General features: G+C 41.2%; 1 protein-coding gene across 4 annotated transcripts in view; it reads right to left on the bottom strand.

The window, feature by feature from the left end:
• Positions 1 to 24,475, bottom strand: part of LOC140483890 (uncharacterized) — a 197,255-nt gene that overhangs the window by 124,922 nt on the left and 47,858 nt on the right. For all 4 annotated transcript variants that reach the window (XM_072582704.1, XM_072582713.1, XM_072582686.1 and 1 more), the window contains exon 8: positions 5,505 to 8,459. In XM_072582704.1, the coding sequence (XP_072438805.1) occupies positions 5,505 to 8,459 (2,955 nt within the window). The remainder of the gene's footprint in view (positions 1 to 5,504; positions 8,460 to 24,475) is intronic.

Raw genomic sequence — 24,475 nt, 5'->3', positions numbered from 1 at the left:
TCCCCACTTCCTTATTATCTACAATTAATTCCCCATTCTTATTCTCTAGAGAACCAACATTCACTTTCCTCACTATCTTCCTTTTAAAGTACAAGTAGAAACACTTATTGTCTGTTTTTACACTTCTAGCCAGCTTTTCTTCAAACTTTCAGTATTTTTCTCCAACTTAATCTTTTTGTCATTCTCTACCATCTTTTATACTCTATTTAATCATCTGACCTGCCACTCATCTTTGTAATTATTTGCTTCTTCCTTAACACTGAATCTTCCAAAATTATCTGAATGTGAGGAACATTCCAATAGATTGGTAAAATGCTGATATAATTTATCAAAAAGGGGGGGAACCAAAAAGTAGAAAATTGTAAACCAGTTAGTTTAACATCTGTCAGAAGGAAATAGTAGAATCCATTATTAAGGATGTGATAACAGGACATTTGGAAAGTCCAAAAACAATTCATCACAGTCAGCATGGTCTTATGAAGGATAAGTCATGTTTGATTAATTTGCTCAAGTTCTTGGAAGATGTAACAAGCATAATGGGGATCCTGCAGAAGCAGTTTATCTGGACTTCCAGAAGACATTTGATATGCTGCCACAATAAACGTACATAAGGTAAGATCACATGGTATTCGGGGTAATTTGTTAGCTTGGACAGAGGATTGGCCAACCAGAAGAAAGCAGAGAGTCAGGATAAATGGACCTTTTTATGGTTGGTAAGGTGTAGCCAGTGGGCTGCCGCAGGGTTTGGTCCTCAAGCCCCAACAATTTTCTATCTATATTAATGATTTGGGTGGAGGGATAGAAGGTGTAATAGGCAAATTTGCAAATGACACTAAAATAGGAAGGAAAATAAGTTGAAATAAATATTTTCACATGGATGGGTTAGGTAAATGGCCCAAAACTTGGCCAATGAAGTTTAATGTGATTAAGTGTGAGATTATCCATTTTGGTCGGAAGAATAGAAAGGCAACTTACTACCTAACTGGAGAGAAATTTTAGAGTGTTTGGTGCACAGAGATCTGGATGTCCACATGCATAAATCGCAGAAAACTAGAATGTAGGTCCAGTAGATAAAAGAAATGTTAACGGAATTTTATAATTTCCTACTAAATAAATGACATATAAAATAGGGAGGTGTTGTTGCAAATGTACAAGGCATTAGTGAGACTGCATCTGGAGTATTGTGTACAGTTTGAGTTCCCCCTACTTGAGGACATAGTAGCATTGGAGGTAATTCAGATTTACTAGATTGATTCCAGAAACGAAGGGTTTGTCTTATAAAGAGCAGTTTAAGCCTACATTTTCTACAGTTAGAACAGTGAGAAGAGATCTAATTGAGGTACACAAAACACTAAAGGGATTGACAACATAGATGTAAAGAAGATATTTCCTCATGTGTGGCAATCTAGAATGAGTGGTCATAGTTTTAGGATGAGGCAAAACAGATTTAAAACAGAGATGAAGAGAAAGTACATCCCTGAAAAGATTGTGAATCTGTGCAATTCACTACTCCAAAGTGCAGTTGATATTGGGACATTGAGTAAATTTAAGAAGGATAGAGACAGATTTTTAATTAGTAATCAGGTTGAAAGGTAGTGGACAGCAGACATCAAAAGTGGAGTTAAGGCCGAGATGAGATCAGCCATGATTGTATTTAATGGTGGAGCAGGTTCGAGGGGCTGAATTGCCTTCTCCTGTTCTTAGTTCTTATGCTTCTAACTTATTTAATTAACCTCGAATGATGGGTCCTCTGTTTAAGAACTTTACTGTAGGAATATGCTTATTCTCAACTATGATTGGTGATGCACTGAATTCCCTGCTTTTCTTCAACATGCCATGTATCTTCTACATCCATCTGAAACTCTGGACAATGCTTTAGTTTTGTATTTTTCTGTAATAATGAAATAGTTAGTCACTTGGCAGTACAGAATTTGAATATCAATGAAAAAGTACACACTGTCAAATCGTTTTGTCTGTCACTCATCAGGTCATTTGAAAGAATATCAACTTCAAAGGAGTAGCAGTTATAACGCATGAGATAAGGATACTGAACGGTTGCAAGTCAACTCTGATGGATTGTGGTGTTGCCTTGGAAAAAGTTCCAGGAAACTACTGCCTCTATGTTTTTAATTATGATGTACTGTTAATGTTAGTTCTACCCTTCACTAAAGTGATAATGACAACTTCGTACCCCAGCCTATTTGTGAATCTGGAATTCATCATCTACCACACAAAGAGGCAAATCTGCTAATACTCTGGATGTAGGTATACTCGCTGAGCTAGAAGGTTCATTTCCAGACGTTTCATCACCCTACGAGGTAACATCCTCAGTGAGCTCAGGTGAAGCACTGTGGATTAGTCCTGCTTTCTATTTATTTATGTTTGGTTTCTTTGGGTTGGTGATGTCATTTCCTGTGGTGAAGTCACTTCCTGTTCTTTTTCTTAGTGGGTGGTAGATGGGGTCTAACTTGATGTGTTTGTTGATAGATTTCTGGTTGGAATGCCATGCTTCTACATGTCATACGTGTCTTTGCTTGGCTTGTCCTAGGATGGATGTGTTGTCCCACTCAAAGTGGTGTCTTTCCTCATCCTTATGTAAGGATACTAGTGAGAGAGGGTCATGTCTTTTTGTGACTACTTGGTGTTCATGTGCCCTGGTGGCTAGATTTCTGCCTGTTTGTCCAATGTAGTTTGTTCCAGTCCTTGCACGGTATTTTGTAAATGACATTAGCTGTCTTAGTAAGAGGATTAAATTACAACTGCCAGGATGTGGACAAGAAAGATTTCTTAGCAGCATTAGAAACAACACTAAAAGACAACTAACTCACAGAAGAAACCCAGCAAACCATCAGATAGGTAGTTGCACCAACATTAAGCAGAAAAAAGGAAGGAAACACACTCAGTACACAAGAAAGGAAAGCACTGGAAAGACTTAAAAAAAGATAAAAACATTGCTATCCTACCTGCAGACAAATCGAAAAGACTACATTGAAAAAGCGAAGGCACTACTTACAGATAGCAACACTTACTAACAAGTGGCGATAGACCCAACCTCACAATTAGAGAACCGAATCACAGCCCCACTCAAAACAATTCAGAAATCTGGAGACATAAATAAGACCGACTTACAAAAAATGAAACCAGATGGCTCCAACACACTACACTTCTATGGATTACCCAAAATTCACAAACCAGGAGCCTCCCCTCAGACCCATAAGTCTCACTACGTGGAACACCAACTTACAGATTGGCCAAGGAGCTACACCGAAGACTAAAACATTTAGTAGAAGATTCACACCACTCCATCCACTCCACCCAAAATTTCCTGAAGACCATCAAAGACATGAAGATAGAAGAGGATGAAATAATGGTTTCCTTTGATGTAACAGCCCTGTTTACATCAATCAACATTAACATGGCCAATGAAACACTGACTACACTATTAGAAGACCCAAAGACACATACAGCAAACACCACTAACTTCATCAACAAGGACTGTATCATCAAGTTAGTGGACCTATGCCTTAGCACTCACTTCACCTTCAACAACAAAACCTACAGACAAACCAACGGAACACCCTTGGGATCTCCAATATCAGGGTCCTTAGCAGAGGCAGTAATGCAGAGACTTGAGCAAATAGCTCTGTCAAGCATCCAACCCAAACTTTGGGTCCGCTACGTGGATGACACCTTTGTCATCACTAAACAAAACAAATTAGAGAAAACCTTCAAGTCCATCAATAATACTCTTACTGGCATAAACTTCACTAAAGAGGAGGAAAACAATAACAAACTGCCATTCCTAGATGTCACAGTAGAGCGAACAGCTAATGGGGAACTTCAAACCAGTGCCTACAGGAAAACAACACATACCAACCAAACAGTGAACTACAGAAGCAATCATCCCAACATCCACAAACGAACCTGCATCAGAACATTATTTCAATGAGCCAACACATACTGCAGCACAGAACAGAGGAAAATCACCGATATGATGCATTCAAAAAGAACGGGTACCCAATGAACATAGTCTGCCAATTTCTTAGCAACAAACCCAAACAAGCAGACAAACCATGTCCAGAAACCCTAGCCACTCTCCCCTACATCAAAGACATCTCGGAAATGACCGCCAGACTAGTCAGACCCTTTGGCATCATGGTAGCCCACAAATCCACTAACACACTAAAACAGCAGGTAATAAACTTGAAAGACCTTATACAGGCAACAAGCAAAACTAATGTCATTTACAAAACACTGTGCAAGGACTGTAACAAACTCTACATTGGACAAACAGGCAGATGATGAAGGGCTCTTGCCCGCAAGGTCAATTGTCCTGCTCCTCGGATGCTGCCTGACCAGGACAATTGAACACCAACTAGCCACAAAAAGACATGACCCTTTCTCACTGGTATCCTTATATACAGATGAGGGAGGACACCACTTCGACTGGGACAACACATCCATCCTAGGACAAGCCAAACAGAGACATGCATGAGAATTCCTAGAAGCATGGCATTCTAACCGGAACTCTATCAACAAACACATTGAGTTAGACCCCATCTACCACCCCCGAGAAAAAGAATAGGAAGTGACTTCACCACTGGAAGTGACATCACCACAGGAAATGGCATCACCAACCAAAAGAAACCCAAACATCAATAAATAGAAAGCAGGACTTATCCACAGTGCTTCGCCTGAGGCCCACTGAGGATGCTACCTAGTAGGGTGACGAAACGTCTGGAAATGAACCTTCCAGGTCAGCAAGCAAACCCACATCCAGAACCTCAACCTGAGCTACAAGTCTTCTCAAAGCTTGCTAATACTGAATTAAGCCGTGACTTATAGTGTGACTTTAACATCATCCTTTCACAAGGCCCAATATTGCTAATAAATAGAGAACACCTGTTTCAGTATTTGCACTTTTTACAGAAGTTTTGAAATCCACATGAATGAAAAGGATAACTCCAGTGAAACCAAAGCAATGACTTCCATCAATCTGCTGACAAGTCACTCAGTGGTAGAATGCAGTAGTTCAAGAAGGCAGCTCACTAACACCTTCTCAAGGGGAACCAGGGACAGGCAATACATGCTGGCCAGCCAGTGATGTCCACATACCACAAATGAATTTTTAACTAACTTTCTGCAGTTTAACCATTATATCCACTTCAACTATTGTCTTCATAAATTTTCATTAACAAAACAAGGCACAAGTCATAATGCTGACATGGTAGAGCGCAAAAACAACGTAATGGCATACTATCAAAAACTGTACAGCAGCTGTGATAAAATAAGCTTTCAGCACTCTTTGGATTCTCAGTATTTTAAATAGGATCAACCACCACTGTACTTCAAATGGGATTACAGGTTGAAATTGAAAAAATATCACTAAGCCATAAATCCCTAATAAAATTTAAACAACTGATCCATAATACATACAACAAATTACCTCAACTACAGGAAATATATGAAGTTTTATTATTAAGAAACAAATAAAAATAACTTGCCTTGATCAGTTGGTATTTTCTTCTGCGCAGTCATATTAGCAATTAACTTTTCTTCAACTGTCAGAAGCTGCTGATGCTTCTCCTCAGTATCTACTGAACTTGGAAAAGCTGTGGTTGATGATGAAGCAGTGGGAAATGTTGAACTTTCCACAGCCCTTTGAGTAGCTACTTTCTGTGCAACAGAAGGTTTAGAAGTTGCTGAAACCAGTCTAGTTCTGGATGACGGCGTTGTGAAATATTCATGATCGATGTCGGGTTGTGAGGCTGTACCAGTCATATCAACCTCCAAGATATCAGGAGGCTGTGTACCTGATTCATCAATAATGACAACCTCTTCAGCTGTTGTCTCACCAGGCTCATTTTCAATAATAATTGGAGTTGCGCTCATTTCCACACGCTTAGGTTTCGCTGAAGTTTTCATTTCATGATCAGTCTTAGAAGTACCTGTACCAGGCTTAACTTCAGCAAGAGGAGCCGTGACTGTTGATACCATTTCAGGTACTGTTGAGGTTATGTTTATCTGCGATGCAGTGGTAACAACAGTGGTTGCCGTTTTGACGTCAGTAGGCCCTGCTGTTTGATAGCTTGTGGGATATTCCTTTTGGATAGCTGTTGACTCTTCCATGGTGTGTGAATCCTCTTTCTTTTTTACTGCTATAGATGGGGTAACAGGAACTGATTCATTCTGGGAAATGGAAATTTCTTGTTCCAATGTAGGTGTTTTGGTAACTGTTGGCATTTCAGTAACTATTACAGAGCTTACTTTCTCATGGGTCCTCTCAGTATCATCTGAAGTGGGAAACCTCATAGAAATGTTGGTTTCAATCTCAGGGATTAAAGTGGCCTCCTGTGTTGAGATAGGGTGATAGGATGTTGCTTTCCCTGACTCATCCTCAACCTTAGCAGAAAATGTGGATGTTGATGGACTGGCTGGATGTAATTCAGTGCCTGGACTCAATGTACGATCTTCCTTGCTCACATGTTCAAATGAAATTGTTTCAACAATACTAACTTTTAGTTTTTCTTGGGAGCTTGCAACTGTGAAACTTTCAGTCAATGACTTTGTAGCACCTGGCACGACTTTTATTCTCTCATAATCAGTAGATATTGTTTCAACTGGATGAGTTTTGTCTACAGATACCAATCTAGTTTTTGCTGTTTCCTGAGGAGTTATCACTGTGGAAATATGGTCTTCTCTTTTTGCTTCTGATGTTTGAATGATTGCAACAATGTCATGTGTGTCATTTTTCTGCCTAATTTCTGGAAATGGTGTCTCAAATGTTACTTTGTGTTCAAAAACAGAAAAGTGGATTTTTTGACTTTCATCAATAGGTTTTGTTTGAGAACTCAGATCAGCGGTGATGGGCTCTGGTGCATCAGAAGATGTGGATTTATACTGTGGCAGCTGAGTTGTCATATCCACTTCTCTATCACGTTCAACAGTAGAAATATCTGGCTCTACCCTAGAGTTTGTAATAGGGTGCTCTACACTCATCTCTTTTCCCAACTGTTGTGTGGCATGTTCTGGTTCTTTTTCCTTGTCTGCATCTGTTTGATGACTTACAGAAACTATGTGATCAGTATCTTTTGTGCTACTTTCTACTTCTCTATCTACATTCAGAGTTACAACAGTACCAGCTGCAGGTTCAGCTGTTGGTGGGCTAATTCTTAACACAATTGTTGGCAGTGTGACTTCTTCAACATGTTTGGTTTTTCCATCTTTAGTTGTTATGGATTGGATTGTAATGATGTCCATGTCTCTTATAGAGGTGCTCATCTCTTTCTTGCCATCCTGCTCTTTCTTTGGCACGAAGCTAACATCATCTGTTACCTTTGTGGCCATCTCTTTTTGAGTACCATGTTCTGCAGACTCAGTTTCATAAACCACTGGAACTGGCGTTATTGATGATGTAATGAATTTCTCATCACCCTTATCTTCTTTTTTCACATACTCTTCAATCTTCATTCCATCCTGCCGTGTTGAAGCTGGTTCACTAACGTCAATCCCTGCAGCAGTAACACTTACTGTTATCTTCTCAGCTATCTTTTTGGGTTCCAGCTTTTCCCTCTCATCCTCTGAAAAAGTAACTGAAATATCAGTGATGTGAACCTTTTCAGTTGGCTGCAGTTTACCTGTGGTTGAAGTTCCAAATGTTGCAATTGTTTCATGGTCATCTTCTCCCACCAGCTTAACACTCTCACTTGCACTCTCTATTGTAGTTTTCATAGTGTCTGGTGATCTTGGCATTGTTGTGCCACTGGTGGGTTCCTTAACCTTTTGTTGTCTAGCAGTCTGGGTGTCTTTATCTGAAATTTCTATTTTCTCAGTACTGGCAGTCACAGGTAGTTTCAGCTTATTGTCGTCCTCTGTTACAATATCCATTTCAGTAAACAATGTGGTTTGTATGCTAGGCTGAGCTTTTTCTTCCTTGTGGGCAGGAGCACTTGTAATATGAAATTCTTCTTTGACTGATGGTTGAAATGAGGCAGCTAAAGTCGCTGTCTCTTTGACTAACACCTGGCTAATGTCTTCAGGATGCCCAGTAACACTTTTGCCATCTGGAAGTTTTGCACTGTATACAGCTTTGGGAATTTCAGTGCTCGGACTTTGTTCAATTGTTGTTTTTACAGCAACTTCATCACTCGGCCTTTCTTTAATTCTTGGAAGGATGCTGTGGCTTTGTGTGGTTACTTTTTCCCCAAGGTTCTCAATATCAATTTTGACTACATGAATTCCAGTTGTCAATTCTTCTTTTGATGTAGATTTAGGGGTTAAATGAGTACTTATCTGCCCTTCTTGAAAAGGCTTTGAATCAAGGCTCATGCTTTGATTATAATCTTCAATAACTAATGTTGGAGATAGTTCTACTTTCTCAACAATCAAATCAGTTGCAGCTTGATGCACTTTCTTTGGGCCAGAAGCTATTTGCGGTGGTTTTTTCCTTAAAGGCTGACCTATGAACACATAAAAATAAATGTTGAAATTTCGTCAGAATACCACTTTGGGGTTATTTTCCATATTACACGGGACTAACATGAAAAGTTTCAAAATTCATATAATTTTCCATTTAATTCGACAAAAGTAATGCAGACATTGCTGAGGTTCTTTGGAAAGATGCTATGAAAACTTTAGCAGAGGATCCATACAACTTTGAGGCTGCAATGCTTGTCTGAATGAAGCTTGCAGGAACCCAAGATGTACTATGAGTGACATGGGCTCCCAAGACCCCATAGAATTGGGAGTCTTCCCCCTCTCCACATATTCAGGCGGTGTCAGTACTTGAGGGGTATAGTAGCTTTGAGATCATTTTAGTTTTCTGGAGGCTTAGATTGATGATCCAGAAACATGAGTCAAAATCTCACCATGGGGAATTTAAATGCAATTAATAACACAAACCTGCAAAATAACCCCGGATAGTGATGGCTAGCATGAGGGGACATAGCTTTAAATTGAGGGGTGATGGATATAGGACAAATGTCATTGGTAGGTTCTTTACTCAGAGAGTAGTAAGAGCGTGGAATGCTCTGCCTGCAACAGTTGTAGACTCGCCAACTTTAAGGGTATTTAAATGGTCATTGGATAAACATATGCTTGATAATGTGTGTGTCGCCACAGTCTTACCAGACTACAGGAGCTGCTCTCTTATTAGAGAGAAGTGACTGGTGGTGATTTAACCTGAGGGCCACCAGACTTCAGGTGCAGGAAGAGGTTGAGAAGGAGAGTCCTTCATGATAACCTCAAACCAGTGATGGGAATTCAAACCACACTGTTGGCATCACACTGCTCCATAAAACAACAATCCAGCCAACTGAGCTGAACCATTCCCATGAATGATAATGGAACAGTGTAGGTTAGATGGGCTTCAGATTGGTTTCACAGGTCAGCGTAAAATCAAGGACTGAAGGGACTGCACTGCGCTGTAATGTTCTATGTTCTAGGAGAATATAAATCTGTTGTTTTTTATTCATCTTTATCTGGTGATTCCAAACCCATAAATGTTATTGACGCTGACTGGCCAGTGAAATGACCTAAAGAGCCAGTGAGTAGTATAAGGATGTGCCACAAATGCTGACTTTGCCTGCATTGTCTACATTCTCTGAATTAATTAATAAAAATAGGATAATCACATTTCAATTACTGGCATCATATGAAAATTCAGGCACTGTTAAATGTTGCTAACCCAGCATCGAACATTCTAATAAATGCAGCCTATTAAAATGCACCTATGATCGGCTCTTGGTAGATGTGGTACCTGTCAGAAGAAAATCACCTTTCTAACAACCATCCATCACATGGGATAAAAGAACAGGCAGTGTAACCATTGTACAGTTATGGGTTATGGCTTCTGCTTTTTTTTCACCCAGTCATTCACTTTATAGTCAGCAGGGATCAAAGCCAAATCCATCAGGTCAGCATGTTAAGCATGCAAAACCAAACAATCCTAGTGATTCCTAGTAAACACAAAAATATAAATAGGGTTTCTCCAAAGTTTTCGCAAGACATCAGCAATCGTCAGGATAAATTCACCACCCAAGATATTTTCAGTATGAATTTTATGTTAAACATTAATTTTCTCCTTACAAAATTGATAGCCTTCACTTAGGATCTGAATGCTAGCAAAGGAGTCCATTCTGGAGCACTGCCTTTTGTGAATGTACATTGATGATCCATTTGTTAATGTTTACAGTTGTTTGGCAACCAGGAAGCGTGAAGCCCATTTTAGACGTCGGGTCCTAGTCATCCCAAAAGGTTGGCTGTCGGCCAGTAACAAGGTGATAGAAACACATGCTTAAGTGATTCTTTTCCATTAATACTGAGATTTGAAAGCTGGGGTTATTTTGAAATGCACTTCAGAATGTAATTTTTGGTTGAATAATTGTAAATCTTTACAGCATTGCAGTGATAGTTCAACAGCTTTGACAGCACATTGAAGTAAATTTTGCATGAATGTGTTTCGTATAAAAACACAGAGATGAATTACATGAGAACTTTTCTTTAATGATAATGATTAACTTTCATTTTTCAAAGTTCTTAAAATGCACATAAAACCAAGAATTGGCTTTTTTGCTTTCATACTTAAACCCTGCCATTTCCTGACATTCTAGACTGGCTCCAAAATGACTAAAAATCGTAATTCAATCAGACAAAGCTGCTTTTGGCACAGAACAGCAACTCATGATCAGGCATAAGTCAAAATTAATTATTCATCACAAACATTTTCAGAATGATTCAAAATAACTTTGTACATTTCCCAGCACTACACTTTTTGTGACATTATGAGTAGGTGATAAGTTGTGACAGTTAGAACATAGAACATAGAGAAGTACAACACAGAACAGGCCCTTTGGCCCATAATGTTGTGTCAAGGTTTAACCTTAATGTAAAATATAGTAACTTAACCTATGCACCCCTCAACTCACTGCTATCCATGTGCATGTTCAGCAGTCACTTAAATTCCCCCAATGACTCTGCTTCCACCACCACAGCTGGCAACGCATTCCATGCATTCACAACTCTCTGCGTAAAGAACCTTTTTCCTAATATCTTCAAACTATGACTCGTCGTACCAGTCAATCCTCCCCGGGGAAAAGTCTTTGGCTATTGACTCTATCTATTCCACTCATTATTTTGTACACCTCGATTAGGTCTCCTCTCTTCCTCCTTCGCTCCAGAGAGAAAAGTCCAAGCTTATTCAATATTTCTTCATAAGGCAAACCCTCCAGTCCAGGCAGCATCCTGGTAAACCTTCTTTGCACGCTCTCCAAAGCCTCTGTATCTTTCCTATAGTAGGGCAACCAGAACTGGACACAATATTCCAAGTGTGGTCTCACCAGGGACTTGTAGAGTTGCAGTAAAACCTCACAGCTCTTAAACACGATCCCCTGTTAATGAAAGCCAAAATACCATATGCTTTCTTAACATACCTATCCACTTGGGTGACAACTTTGAGGGATCTATGTACTTGCACACCCAGATCCCTCGTGTTCCAAGATCCCTCTGCCAAGAATCCTGTCTTTAATCCTATATTCAGCATTTGAGTTGAACTTCCAAAATGCATCACTTTGCATTTATCCTGGTTGAACTCCACCTGCCATTTCTCAGCCCAGCTCTGCATCCTGTCTATATCGTGCAGTTACTGTTGACCTTCTTCCTAATAACTTAATCCTAATATATGGATAACCCCTAGCTACAGTAGGAGGTATGTTTTTATACCAAGTGTGCAATTCAGGAACTCACAGTCTGAGGAGGATTGCCACAACTATATATGATGCTATGAGTTAAATTATTGATGTGACAGCACACAGAAAAAGATAGGTTTTCCAATTTCAAGCACATGCTGCATTTAAATTTTTCCCCATCTCATTAAGATCAGTGATGCCAACTGGCTAATTCAGCAGTAATGTGCAATTGGAAAAATTACAACTAAGCCAGTATACCTTACCTTTATGCCAAATATGCTTGTCTGTTCATTTTAATTGATCATCTCAAATTACTCTTTAGAACACCACAATGGGTGTAAATATTTCATCATAGTTTTATTTAATTTCAAATGCCTCTTCTAACCAAAAATTTGGAATAATACATTTATATTTATTGTGCTTTTGAATCATTTCTAAATTTTAAATTTTAAACAGAGCAGAGTACACAAAATTCAAGTACCGACTATTATAATGCACTGAAAGCCTTGTAAAAAATGTCTAGTGCAGCCTTATGGAAACTTCATATGCTTAAAGTTACACATTATTTCTTACTCTGCAATTAACAACTTCTGGCAAAGAGCTGTAACCTCATAGAGAACACACCAGAAAACTGTGTGGGTATGTAGTCTGTGGCTTTCTTATTCAGTGTGAATACCAGTCCTCACAGGCAAGAAACCATCTTAGAAATATACTCCTTATATTCTGATGTCTATGTTTGTCTTAAGGTCTACTTTATGCTAATAGAATTTGCTTCAAAGAGTCAGGTGCACCTTTCTCATACCTAAATGAATCTTACCCCAGCTGAAAAATAAAACTCCACAAAACATAAGCCTTTGATCTATTTTCTAAGCATGGAATATCATTGTGTTAAAATGTAGATGTTTCTATGTAGTTGTACAGCGTCCTTACAGGCTTACAACTAGGAGAAAGTGAGGACTGCAGATGCTGGAGATCAGAGCTGAAAAATGTGTCGCTGGAAAAGCACAGCAGGTCAGGCAGCATCTAAGGAGCAAGCGAATCAACATTTCGGGCATAAGCCCTTCTTCAGGAATGAGGAGGGTGTGCCAAGCAGGCTAAGATAAAAGATAGGGAGGAGGTACTTTGGGGAGGGGCGTTGGGAATGCGATAGGTGGAAGAATGTTAAGGTGAGGGTGATAGGCCGGAGAGGGGGTGGGGCAGAGAGGTCGGGAAGAAGATTGCAGGTGAAGAAGGCGGTGCTGAGTCCGAGGGTTGGGACTGAGATAAGGTGGGGGGAGGGGAAATGAGAAAGCTGGAGAAATCTGCATTCATCCCTTGTGGTTGGAGGATTCCTAGGCGGAAGATGCAGCGCTCATCCTCCAGACGTCGTGTTGCCATGGTCTGGCGATGGAGGAGGCCAAGGGCCTGCATGTCCTTGGTGGAGTGAGAGGGGGAGTTAAAGTGTTCAGCCACGGGGCAGTTGGGTTGGTGGGTGCGGGTGTCCCAGAGGTGTTCTCTGAAACATTCCACAAGTAGGCGGCCTGTCTCCCCAATATAGAGGAGGCCACATCGGTGCAGCGGATGCAGTAAATGATGTGTGTGGAGGTGCAAGTGAATTTGTGACAGATATGGAAGAATCCCTTGGGGCTTTGGAGGGAAGTAAGGGGGGAGGTGTGGGCGCAAGTTTTGCATTTCTTGCGGTTGCAGGGGAAGGTGCTGGGAGTGGAGGTTGGGTTAGTGGGGGATGTGGATCTGACAAGGGAGTCGCGGAGGGAGTGATCTTTCTGGAATGCTGATGGAGAGGGGAGGGAAATATATCCTTGGTGGTGGGGTCTGTTTGGAGATGGTGGAAATGACGAAAGATGATATGATGTATCTGGAGGTTAGTGGGGTGGTAGGTGAGGACCAGTGGGGTTCTGTCCTGGTGGCGATTGGAGGGGTGGGGTTCAAGGGCAGAGGAGTGGGAAGTGGAGGAGATGTGGTGGAGTGCATCGTCAATCACGTCTCAGGGGATACTGTAGTCTTTGAAGAAGGAGGCCATCTGGGTTGTTCGGTTTTGGAATTGGTCCTTCTGGGAGCAGATGCAGCGGAGGCGAAGGAATTGGGAATATGGAATGGCGTTTTTACAGAGGGCAGGGTGGGAGGAAGCTTACAACTAGGCAGAGCATTATATTCGTGGGGAGGTTCATAATGTCACAATCTGACTTTGCAGAATCCTAAGCTCCTATGTGGAGGAAAGGGGTTCAAATCTCAACATGGGCACTGAAAAGTGAAAGTAAAGCTCATCACATAGTCCCATCAAACACACCGTGGTTAGGGACAGCATGGACCAGATACAGAGAAATGTTACCCCATATCTTTTGAACTGAAAGTAAAGCTTCCTCTACACAATTCTCATCAAACACATAATGATTGTTTTGCACTGGCTCAGGGGCAGAGCAAAAAATAAAAACAATCCAACTGGACAATTTTCATGGAACCTGGTGACCATGGTACCTAGTGGAACTTAAATTCATTTAAAATCTATCTAAATTATAATGTTACTCTCAATAATGGTGGCCATGAGAAGCATCACTGATTGTAATAAAATCTCATTTGGTTTATTAAGTGTCTTTTTGGGGGGGGAAATTGGACTATTCTTATCTACAAATCTACATGTGACTCAGACAGCCTCAGTAATAACTGCCCTCTGGAACAGCAAACACATATTTCAAAGCAATGAGGGATGGGTAACAAGTCTGACTTTGACAATGGCACTAACATCCAATGAAATAAGTTTAAGATATACAGGAGAGATCGCAATATGCTTTAGTGTTGCATATGTGAAATTCATATCTGACTCTTTAAATTTATGGCCTCAAATTGCTTCAATTGCTACCACTGGTGGTATAAGCATTGGAATATTAGAACAATGTCTACATTAAAGAACTACTTCAATGTCTGTAAAGCTCATGGAGATATTGTAAAGGTGCTATATAAATGACACCTTTTTTTGCATTTTTTACTTCGCTCCGGCTCAAAATATCTTAAAGTAATAGCATACATTTGGAAAGATGAACTTTAATGTTGCATTGCTGGTAGATTCCACAATTCAATGGATACAATATGAACATTTGCATTACAATCATTATTGTCAGTTCAACAACCGTATCAAAAATGGGCTATGATAGCTGTGTCTCCTGATTCAATCAGGAATTTGGTTGGAATTCCCAAATTCAACAATACAAGCTTATTATCTTAATTTGAATGTGCAATCTATATTGTTGTAAAACAATGCTTTGGAAAGATTTAACTTTGAAGTTGCATTATCTCCAGTCAAATGCTGATTGTCACAGTCTTTGGGTGTAGTCGATGAGCTGTACATTAGCCTTCATAGTGAGTAGACGTAGTTGGTAAAGCTCCTGAGAGCTCTTAGTAATAATTCCTGACAAATAATGTAAACTTATTCCCATCATGGCGTAAAATGGCGTAACTAGGATAAGTGGCTTTTCTGCAAAGACTCTATACTTGTGTGTCCTCTGCCACTAATCACTAATTGCCCCTAATCAAAATATCGATGAAGAATAATTCGTAGCAGTGAACTACCTCAAACAACCCTAGTTTGTACTACATATTGAAAGAGGTGGCAGTTATTACATGATGCTAGTAGTGGAAACAGCTCTAATATTACTTTTCATTCACTTAAGTGTTTTCCATGCATTAAACGTAATAGAAGTAAGGAAAGTCAAGAAGTGCACATAACAAACTACCATAGAGATGATGGTAATTTGTATATTCTGCTTGCAAGGCCAATGATGAAAATGGTCAAAGTTGGGACAAGCCCTCTCTCAGCTACAACGTGCAGCAAACATGATTCATAAATACTATTTTCCGCATCCAAAGCTCAACTGAAAAGGTTATTAGACCTGCAAGTTAAGCTAATGCTATTAATAGGCAGACTACACAAGTTAAAACTATGAGCAAACTCTACCTGTTTTGAATGTGATATAATATCAGGAATGAAGATGGGAAGAGTTAACACAATTTCTTGAATTTTTCACATAACTTTTTAAAATTCTACCATACTTCAGCTTCACCTTTGTGGCTGGCACTAAAAAGGTGCTCCCATCATCTATTATTATATTTTTATAGGTTACATCGCCAAAAATATTTTGCATCTGATATTCTTTAAGAAAAGATGTAAATAGATTTGAAATTAATCCTGGCTTATTTATGTGAGACCAACTTAATTATGAACAAGAGAAGTGCTGATGTGCTCTCCATGCAAAGTCCCTGAGAGGTTTTGAAAATTTAGCTTCACCTAAATTTGACACCTCAAAATCTGGGGTATGGACCTGGCAGCTCAATTTGAAGAGGTAATCAAAACATTTTTCTCCAGCTCCTTAAAGACTGGTTCAACCCAAATCACCACGACCTCAACCACAGGTAGCACAAGGAGGCAGGTCACAGCTGGAAAGGAAATTTAACCCTATGTTGTTGGCACCAATCTGATCAACATTAGCTCTTCAGCCAACTGAGCTAACCTGAGGTGCAGCAAGATACATTTTTTACATGCATGTGATAGTTTAAAACTATGAACAGCTGACAGATTTGCTGTCCATCACACAGCTGACCAGAATCTCCTCCACTTTCATTGTCTGCTATTGTTGTGTGCTGGAATATTTGCAGACTGATCTTCAACCTTTTTGGCCTTGTTTAGCGCATGCCTTTCTTGGCCATCAAGTTCTGGAGTGGATCTTGAGCTCAGAGCTATTAGCGCAGAAGCAGGGATACTACCCAATGCACCACAAGACCTCCTACCCAGGACATGCAAATCACAAAATTGATCCCAATCCACTTTACTGAAACCCTAATGACACTCTGTGTTGCAAGACTTTATTATAAATAAGAAAGCAATTTCAAACTATTATTGTTTTAGTTTAAATTAAATGTTACTAAAAGTGAAGCAAAGCCAATCATTTGGCAGTCAACAGAAAGGAATCAGTAATTAAATAATCAAATGGGAGTGAGAGGGATGTCTATTTTTTGACTAAGTGCAGGTTATTCTGCTATAATGGGCATTTCGTTAATGTGAATTTGGCATAAAACAACTGACAAATTGGCAACACTGTTTCTAAAGCGCAAACTTTTTATGTTTGTATTGATTTTAATGTGATTCTGCCACATTAGTTTAAAATGGTGCAGCTATTATGCGATTTTCTTATAACACGGGATTGCAAGAGAATGAAACTACTGTGTTGTAGCAGAACCAACTGTATGCAGTTCTAATAGATACTTAGATTGACTCTGAGCTGTATTATAGAAAATATATCTTTTTTAATGAAGGGTTAAGTGGAAATTTGTGAAACTTCAAGGGCTGGTTTAGCATAAATATGATGAAATTAATATTTAGGTATATCAGACTAGGATAAGAAATTGGAGCCTATATCATTACTTTAAATATTTCATTACACTAGTCTTACATGAAAATAGTTATTTTAAAAAAAGAAGAAGGTTTTGTGTTTCAAATAACTTAAAAGCAATTTTTCTGGCTATTTTTAAGTATGCATATTTTGTGTGAAACTGAGATTTTACCTGAATAAGCCCATACACAGCATCATCAATGCAGTATAAGTTTGCCTGCTGTGCAATGTACTATCTTTGGGTGTAAAATACCCCAGAGAACCAAAGCAGAAAGTGTGAGCTCATTTCCATGGAGCAGTCTGGGAACTTTTTAAACTTACATTTCATTTTGTTTTTACTGTGAGCACAAAGCCAACAGGAAAAATCTGCTGGCGTTAACTGCAATCAGATGTTAGTGAGCAAACCAATTCTGAAGGCCATCTTCCAAATCTGTGTTGGAAAATCCTGTGCAACTCATGTCCGAATTTCCAACATGTGTGCTCAGGGGACAAGATCCCCTGTTTGGACTGTGAAAACATAAATGTACCCGTTGATACCTCGGCTTTAAATTATTACAAGCTCCAATTTACCAGGCTGAGGAATGAAGAAGGAGCAGTAATATTATGAATGTATGCCTACCCAAGGTCACTTAAAAGTTTTGCTTCACAACCATACTCACAGTATCATAACATTCTAAAAGTGCTGTCAGTGGCTACACTTGCCGAATTATTAATGATCAATCTCAGCAACAGACCAGATGGAATCAATATTGCTGTATGATTTCCACTTGATTCTCACTAGAAGACCAGGAAAATCACTGAGAAAATGGTCAGGGGTCAGATATGTTATTCTGATCTTTGCTGGGGAATCATAAGCAACTGTGCAAAGGACACCGCCTAAATTTCACACCCATAAGGAGACAGTCCGTGTCATGGGAACAGGGATTCGCTGACTTTGAGAGTTCACAACTTTCAGGGCAGATCACAGACCTGGCATAAGTCTAAGTGAATTGCAGCTTGGGGAGTGTGGGGAGAGGGGGGAAAACAAGCGAAATGGATTTTATCTTCCAAGCTGATTGCTTCTCCCATCCCAGCTTCCAGAACGGAGCTGCATGCAGATTCCAGAGGATGCCAATCAACACAGGTTACTCTGACAGAAAAGTGAAAGAAGTTGCACACGATGTAGCTATTGTGACAGAGCAGTTGTCGACTTCATGGGCATGAGGTGTCCATCACTAACCTCTGAAACACTGGCAGGCTCAGGACAAGAGGGTTAGTGCCGTGATCATTTTTCAAAATGTTGGGGGCTGTAGTATTTATTATTTTGCTCTACACTCACTTTATAATCAAAGTTCCACATTCCTTAAAGGTTTAATAACATTGTGATGATTTGGACTCAATAATGAAGTGCAGGGCTGAGTAGAAAAGGTAACTTAGAGCATCTTTGTGAATAGATTAGCAAACAATTTGGTAATGCTGATGGCATTATATTCCTAAAACTGGAGCATATGAACTCTGTATATTACACAGTTGAAATGAATTGCCAATTACATCAATCAGAATATCCTGTAGCATTTTAAATTTGTTACATGAAGGCCACGTAAATAGTTTTCCTCAATGTGTTTAGAAGGTCAATCCTCAGCTTTTGCTGCTCATTCCCAGATGCAGCTGCTTTTCATTATTTTAACCTCCCCTCTCCCTATCCCAACCCCCACCCTTGTATTCTATCCTCAGTGGTGTCTTCTAGTAGCAGTCAGTGAAGTAAGATGTGAGACAGATTTTCCCAATAAAAAGAACATGAATGTATTAACTCTCCACATCCAACTATCTCACCAACATCTGTTGAAATGAAAAGCCTTTTTGTTTTGTATTTTTGTTAAACTTCTAATTAATAAAACGGAGGCAGAAACATGTTAACAATAAAGGCACTGGGAAAAGTATATATGAGACTATAAGGTGAAATCTATAATTTTTCATGCACTTATGTCTTTTTTCACAATGAGACGATATTTAAAAGTACACACTTTCTCACAAATTCAGTATGATACAAAGACTATGAGCATTGTCTTGACTGAATTAGAAATAAGTTGCTGATTTAATCCAGAATCCCCAGAAGTTATTAAACAAGACGTAAGACGCCTGTGAATATATTTTACTTTACAAAACTACACTTCCTCTCCCAAATGTATACTCAGGTACAATTTTACTTGTGTTGGTAGCTTGCCCAACTCAATTAAATACACACCAGCAGTCAAATCTGAGACCTTCATGATCTGAATGGCTTATCACAGCCTAATATGTGTTGCTGGAAAAGCGCAGCAGGTCAGGCAGCATCCAAGGAGCAGGAAAATCGACATTTCGGGTATGAGCCCTTCTTCAGGAATGAGGAGGGTGTGCCAAGCAAGCAAAGATAAAAAGTAGGGAGGAGGGACTTGGGGGAGGGGCGTTGGAAATGTGATAGGTGGAAAGAGGTTAAGGTGAGGGTGATAGGCTGGAGTGGGGGTGGAGGTGGAGAAGTCAGGTCAGGAAGAAGATTGCAGGTTAGGAAGGTGGTGCTGAGTTCAAGGGTTGGGACTGAGACAAGGTGGGGGGAGGGGAAATGAGGAAACTGGAGAAATCTCAGTTCATCCCTTGTGGATGAAGGGTTCCTAGGTGGAAGGTGAGGCGCTCTTCCTCCAGACGTTGTGTTGCTATGGTCTGGCAATGGAGGAGGCCAAGGACCTGCATGTCCTTGGTGGAGTGGGAGGGGGAGTTGAAGTGTTGAGCCACGGGGCAGTTGGGCTAGTTGGTCCGGGTGTCCCAGAGGTGTTCTCTGAAACGTTCCGCAAGTAGGCGGCCTGTCTCCCCAATATAGAGGAGGCCACATCGGGTGCAGCGGATGCAGTAAATGATGTGTGTGGAGGTGCAGGTGAATTTGTGGCAGTTATGGAAGGATCCCTTGGGGCCTTGGAGGGAAGTAAGGGGGGAGGTGTGGGCACAAGTTTTGCATTTCTTGCGGTTGCAGGGGAAGGTGCCGGGAGTGGAGGTTGGGTTGGTGGGGGGTGTGGACCTGACAAGGGAGTCACGGAGGGAGTGGTCTTTTCGGAATGCTGATAGGGGAGGGGAGGGAAATATATCCCTGGTGGTGGGGTCCGTTTGGAGGTGGCGGAAATGACGACGGATGATATGATGTATATGGAGGTTGGTGGGGTGGTAGGTGAGGACCAGTGGGGTTCTGTCCTGCTGGCGATTGGAGGGGTGGGGCTCAAGGGTGGAGGAGCGGGAAGTGGAGGAGATGCGGTGGAGAGCATCATCGATCACGTCTGGGGGGAAATTGCGGTCTTTGAAAAAGGAGACCATCTGGGTTGTTCAGTATTGGAACTGGTCCTCCTGGGAGCAGATGCGGCAGAGACGAAGGAGTTGGGAATATGGGATGGCGTTTTTACAGGGGGCAGGGTGGGAGGAGGTGTAGTCTAGGTAGCTGTGGGAGTAGGTCAGTTTACAGTAAATGTCCGTGTTGATTCGGTCGCCCGAGATAGAAATGGAGAGGTCTAGGAAGGGGAGGAAGGAGTCTGAGACAGTCCAGGTGAATTTGAGGTCGGGGTGGAAGGTGTTGGTAAAGTGGATGAACTGTTCAACCTCCTCGTGGGAGCACGAGGCAGCGCCGACACAGTCATTGATGTGGCGGAGGAAAAGATGGGGGGTGGTGCCAGTGTAGCTGCAGAAGATGGACTGTTCCACATATCCTACGAAGAGGCAGGCATAACTGGGGCCCATGCAGGTGCCCATGGCTACTCCTTTGGTTTGGAGGAAGTGGGAGGATTGGAAAGAGAATTGTTCAGAGTGAGAACCAGTTCAGTCAGTCGAAGGAGGGTGTCAGTGGAAGGGTACTGGTTGGTACGGCGGGAAGGGAAGAAGCGGAGGGCTTTGAGTCCTTCATGATGGGGGATGGAGGTGTACAGGGACTGGATGTCCATGGTGAAGATAAGACGTTGGGGACCGGGGAAGCGAAAATCATGGAGGAGGTGGAGGGCATGGTTGGTGTCCCGAACGTAGGTGGGGAGTTCTTGGACTAAGAGGGACAGGACCGTGTCAAGGTATGCAGAGATGAGTTCGGTGGGGCAGGAGCAGCCTGAGACAATGGGTCGGCCGGGGCAGTCAGATTTGTGTTTTTTGGGCAGGAGGTAGAAACGGGTGGTGCAGAGTTCTGGGACTATGAGGTTGGAGGCGGTGGATGGGAGATCCCCTGAGGTGATTAGGTTATAGATGGCCTGGGAGATGATGGTTTGGTGGTGGGAGGTGGGTTCATGGTCAAGGGGGCAGTAGGAGGAGGTGTCCGCAAGCTGGCGTTTAGCCTCAGCGGTGTGAAGGTCGGTGCGCCAAACTACTACCACGCCTCCCTTGTCTGCCAATTTGATAGTGAGGTTGGGGTTGGAACGGACGGAGTGGAGGGCTGCAAGTTCCGAGGGTGAGAGGTTGGAGTGGGTGAGAGGGGTGGAGAGGTTGAGGCGGTTAATGTCACGGCGGCAGTTGGTTATGAAGAGATCAAGGGCAGGTAAGAGGCCAGCACGGGGTGTCTAGGTGGATGGGGTGTGTTGGAGGCGGGAGAAGGGGTCGTCAGAGGGTGGGCGAGAATCCTGGTTGAAGAAGTAGGCGCGGAGGCGAAGGCGGTGGAAGAATTGTTTGAAGTCTCGCTGCGTGTTGAACTCGTTAATCTGAGAGTGTAGGGGAATGAAGGTGAGGCCTCTGCCGAGGACTGATCTTTCATCCTCAGAGAGGAGTAGTTCTGGAGGGATGGTGAAAACATGGCACACCTTATCATAGCCTAAGGCTATGATTTCAAAGAGCATTATTTTCAAAAAGCATTAGAACTTTAGATAAGTTAGACAAAGAAAAGAATCCTTTTAGTGTAGATAGAGGTTATTCAGCACATCAAGTCTACTCCAGCCTTTCAAACAGCATCCCACCCAGACCCACCCCATCACTGTTACTCCAAATTTACCATGGCTGACACATCCCTGAATGCAACAGACAAGACAGCATGGCCAATCCACTAGCTTGCACATGAATGTCAGCAAATAATTTGACTGCAGAGAGATACAATAGCAGGGAGGAAATCACAACACCCAGCAGAAACCCACACAGACACAGGGAAAACACACAATCTCCACATGGACAGTCACCCAAGGCTGAAATTAACCAAGGTCCATGGTGCTATGAGGCAGCTGTACTAACTATTGTGCCATGTTACCCAAAAGCTGTTCTCAATGTCAAATCGTAAAAGGACAAAGAGATGTGTATTTAGAAACACTGAGCAGGAAAAGCAGGGCAATGTGAAGAAGAACTTTATTTTGCAATGAGTGATAATGACCAGGAACTCACTACTCACAAGAATGGTGAATGTGGAGATAATGAATGATTCCAAAAGGAAATTTATTGATGCTTGAAGAAAATGAATTTACAGGATGGATTACTCTACGCAGTACTCAATGGGCTCAATGGGTTGAATGGCCTCCTTCTGTGAAATAAAGGTTCTGTGATCCCAGGATAATTTTGTGTACTTCAAACAGACTAGTTACAAAGTTTCAGTTCTGAAGAAGAGACATACTAGACTCAAAATGTTAACTCTGCTTCTCACTCCATAGATGCTGCCAGACCTGCTGAGTTTGTCCAGTATTCTGTGTTTATTTCAGTTACAAACCAACACTGGTCTGGTAAACAGAACAGACCACACATTTTCCCAGTTGCTGTATCAAATGAAAGTGGGATTGAAATAAAGATAGTAAGAAAACAAAATCTGAAAAGAGCTGAAGTTTTGGCTAATTTTTAAAGAAACTTTCATCTTGTTAATTTGTATTATCCAAAAGACTGTAGTGTCTCTAGTCTGAGTGAACTCTGGAGAGATATATTAAAAAATTACATCATTTGGAATAACAGGAAGAACATGTGTTCCACAGACGCTGACCAAAGTAGAAGTACCTGCCTACTTGAAAGGGCTCGTTGGCAATGTGCTTTTATGTTCCAACTTAACAAATGCTATCTTTACATGAAAGTAAATCAGCCATTTTAATTTATGACATTCTTAGTTAAAACAAATATGACTTATACATCTTCCTGCTCTTTCTTCGGAAGAGATCCTGAAGTAGCAAAGCAACAAATCTAGTGCTGGACTCAAACACCAAACAGTCACAAAAATATGGAGTACAAATGGTTCAAAATGTCCTTTCAGTTAGAAATGTAATGTTAAAGAAGCTACCTCAAACTTCAAAGGTAGGTCTTTACTAGACTTTTAAAACAACATTGAATGTAGAAAAAGCTGTTTAACAGCAATTCAAAAAGATAGCCCACTACCATCTTTTCAAAAGTAATTAGAGATGGGTAATAAATGCTTAGCCAGTGACACCCACATCCCGTGAATGAGTGAAAAAGATCCTTTGTTTGAGAAGAAACCACTTTTGTCTTTTGTGTCCATGTCACATTCTCAAGCATGCTAATGAATATCAGTGTGATTTATGTTGATTTTTTTTCATTTGTTCACGGGATGTGGGTATTGCTGGTAAAGCCAGAATTTATTACCCATCCTTAATTGCCCTTGAGAAGATGACGGTGAGCTGTCTTGAATCAAAGTGTGTAGGAGCTCAAGGACTTTGACCCCATGGCATTGAAAAAACAGCAATATAGCTCCAAATAAGGATAGCATTGCAGGTCATAGTGCTCCCATGCATCTGCTGCTTCTAGGTGATCTAGCTCATCAGTTTGTAAGTTGCTGTCCTGAAAGCAATTTCTTGCAGTGAACTTTAATTTCCTAGCTGGTTTATGCCTTAGGTGCTTCAGTCAATAGATAACCTTGATATATTAGCTTTTATATATGTGACAGAAAATGAACAGATAATGGGAGGGATCACAGTCAACCTAAACCTATTCTGACACCTACAGATCACTAAATCTTATGCACAGCAGGAGGCCTTTCAGACCATTGTACCTGCACCAACTCTTTAAAAGAGCTATACTTGCTTACCCAGTCACAGGACATGGGTGTTACTGACACGACCAGTATTTGTTGTCCATCTCTTGCAAAGGCAAAATCCATATAGGTTATAGATTATTCGAAGCTTTCTGGTCCAATTCCACAGCGCTTTACCATTGACCTGCAAATTCTTCCTCTTCAAGGCACAGTGGTTCAGTGGTTAGCACTGCTGCCTCACAGTACCAGGCCCTCAGGTTCAATTCCACCCTCAGGGTCTGTGTGCAATCTGCACATTTGTCCCGTGTCTGAGTGGGTTTCCTCTCACAGTCAAAAGATGTGTAGCTTAGGTGGATTGGCCACATTAAGTTGCCCACATTGTCCAGGGATTTGCAGGCTATGAATGTTAGCCAATTTGCAGGGTTACAGAAATAGGGGAGTGGGTCTGGTTGGGATGCTGTTTGTGGAGAGTTGACATGGGCTGAATG

Source organism: Chiloscyllium punctatum, chromosome 2 (assembly GCF_047496795.1).
Source record: "Chiloscyllium punctatum isolate Juve2018m chromosome 2, sChiPun1.3, whole genome shotgun sequence".
In the NCBI taxonomy this organism is placed as follows: domain Eukaryota; kingdom Metazoa; phylum Chordata; class Chondrichthyes; order Orectolobiformes; family Hemiscylliidae; genus Chiloscyllium; species Chiloscyllium punctatum.
This window is presented reverse-complemented; position numbering and strand designations above follow the sequence as displayed.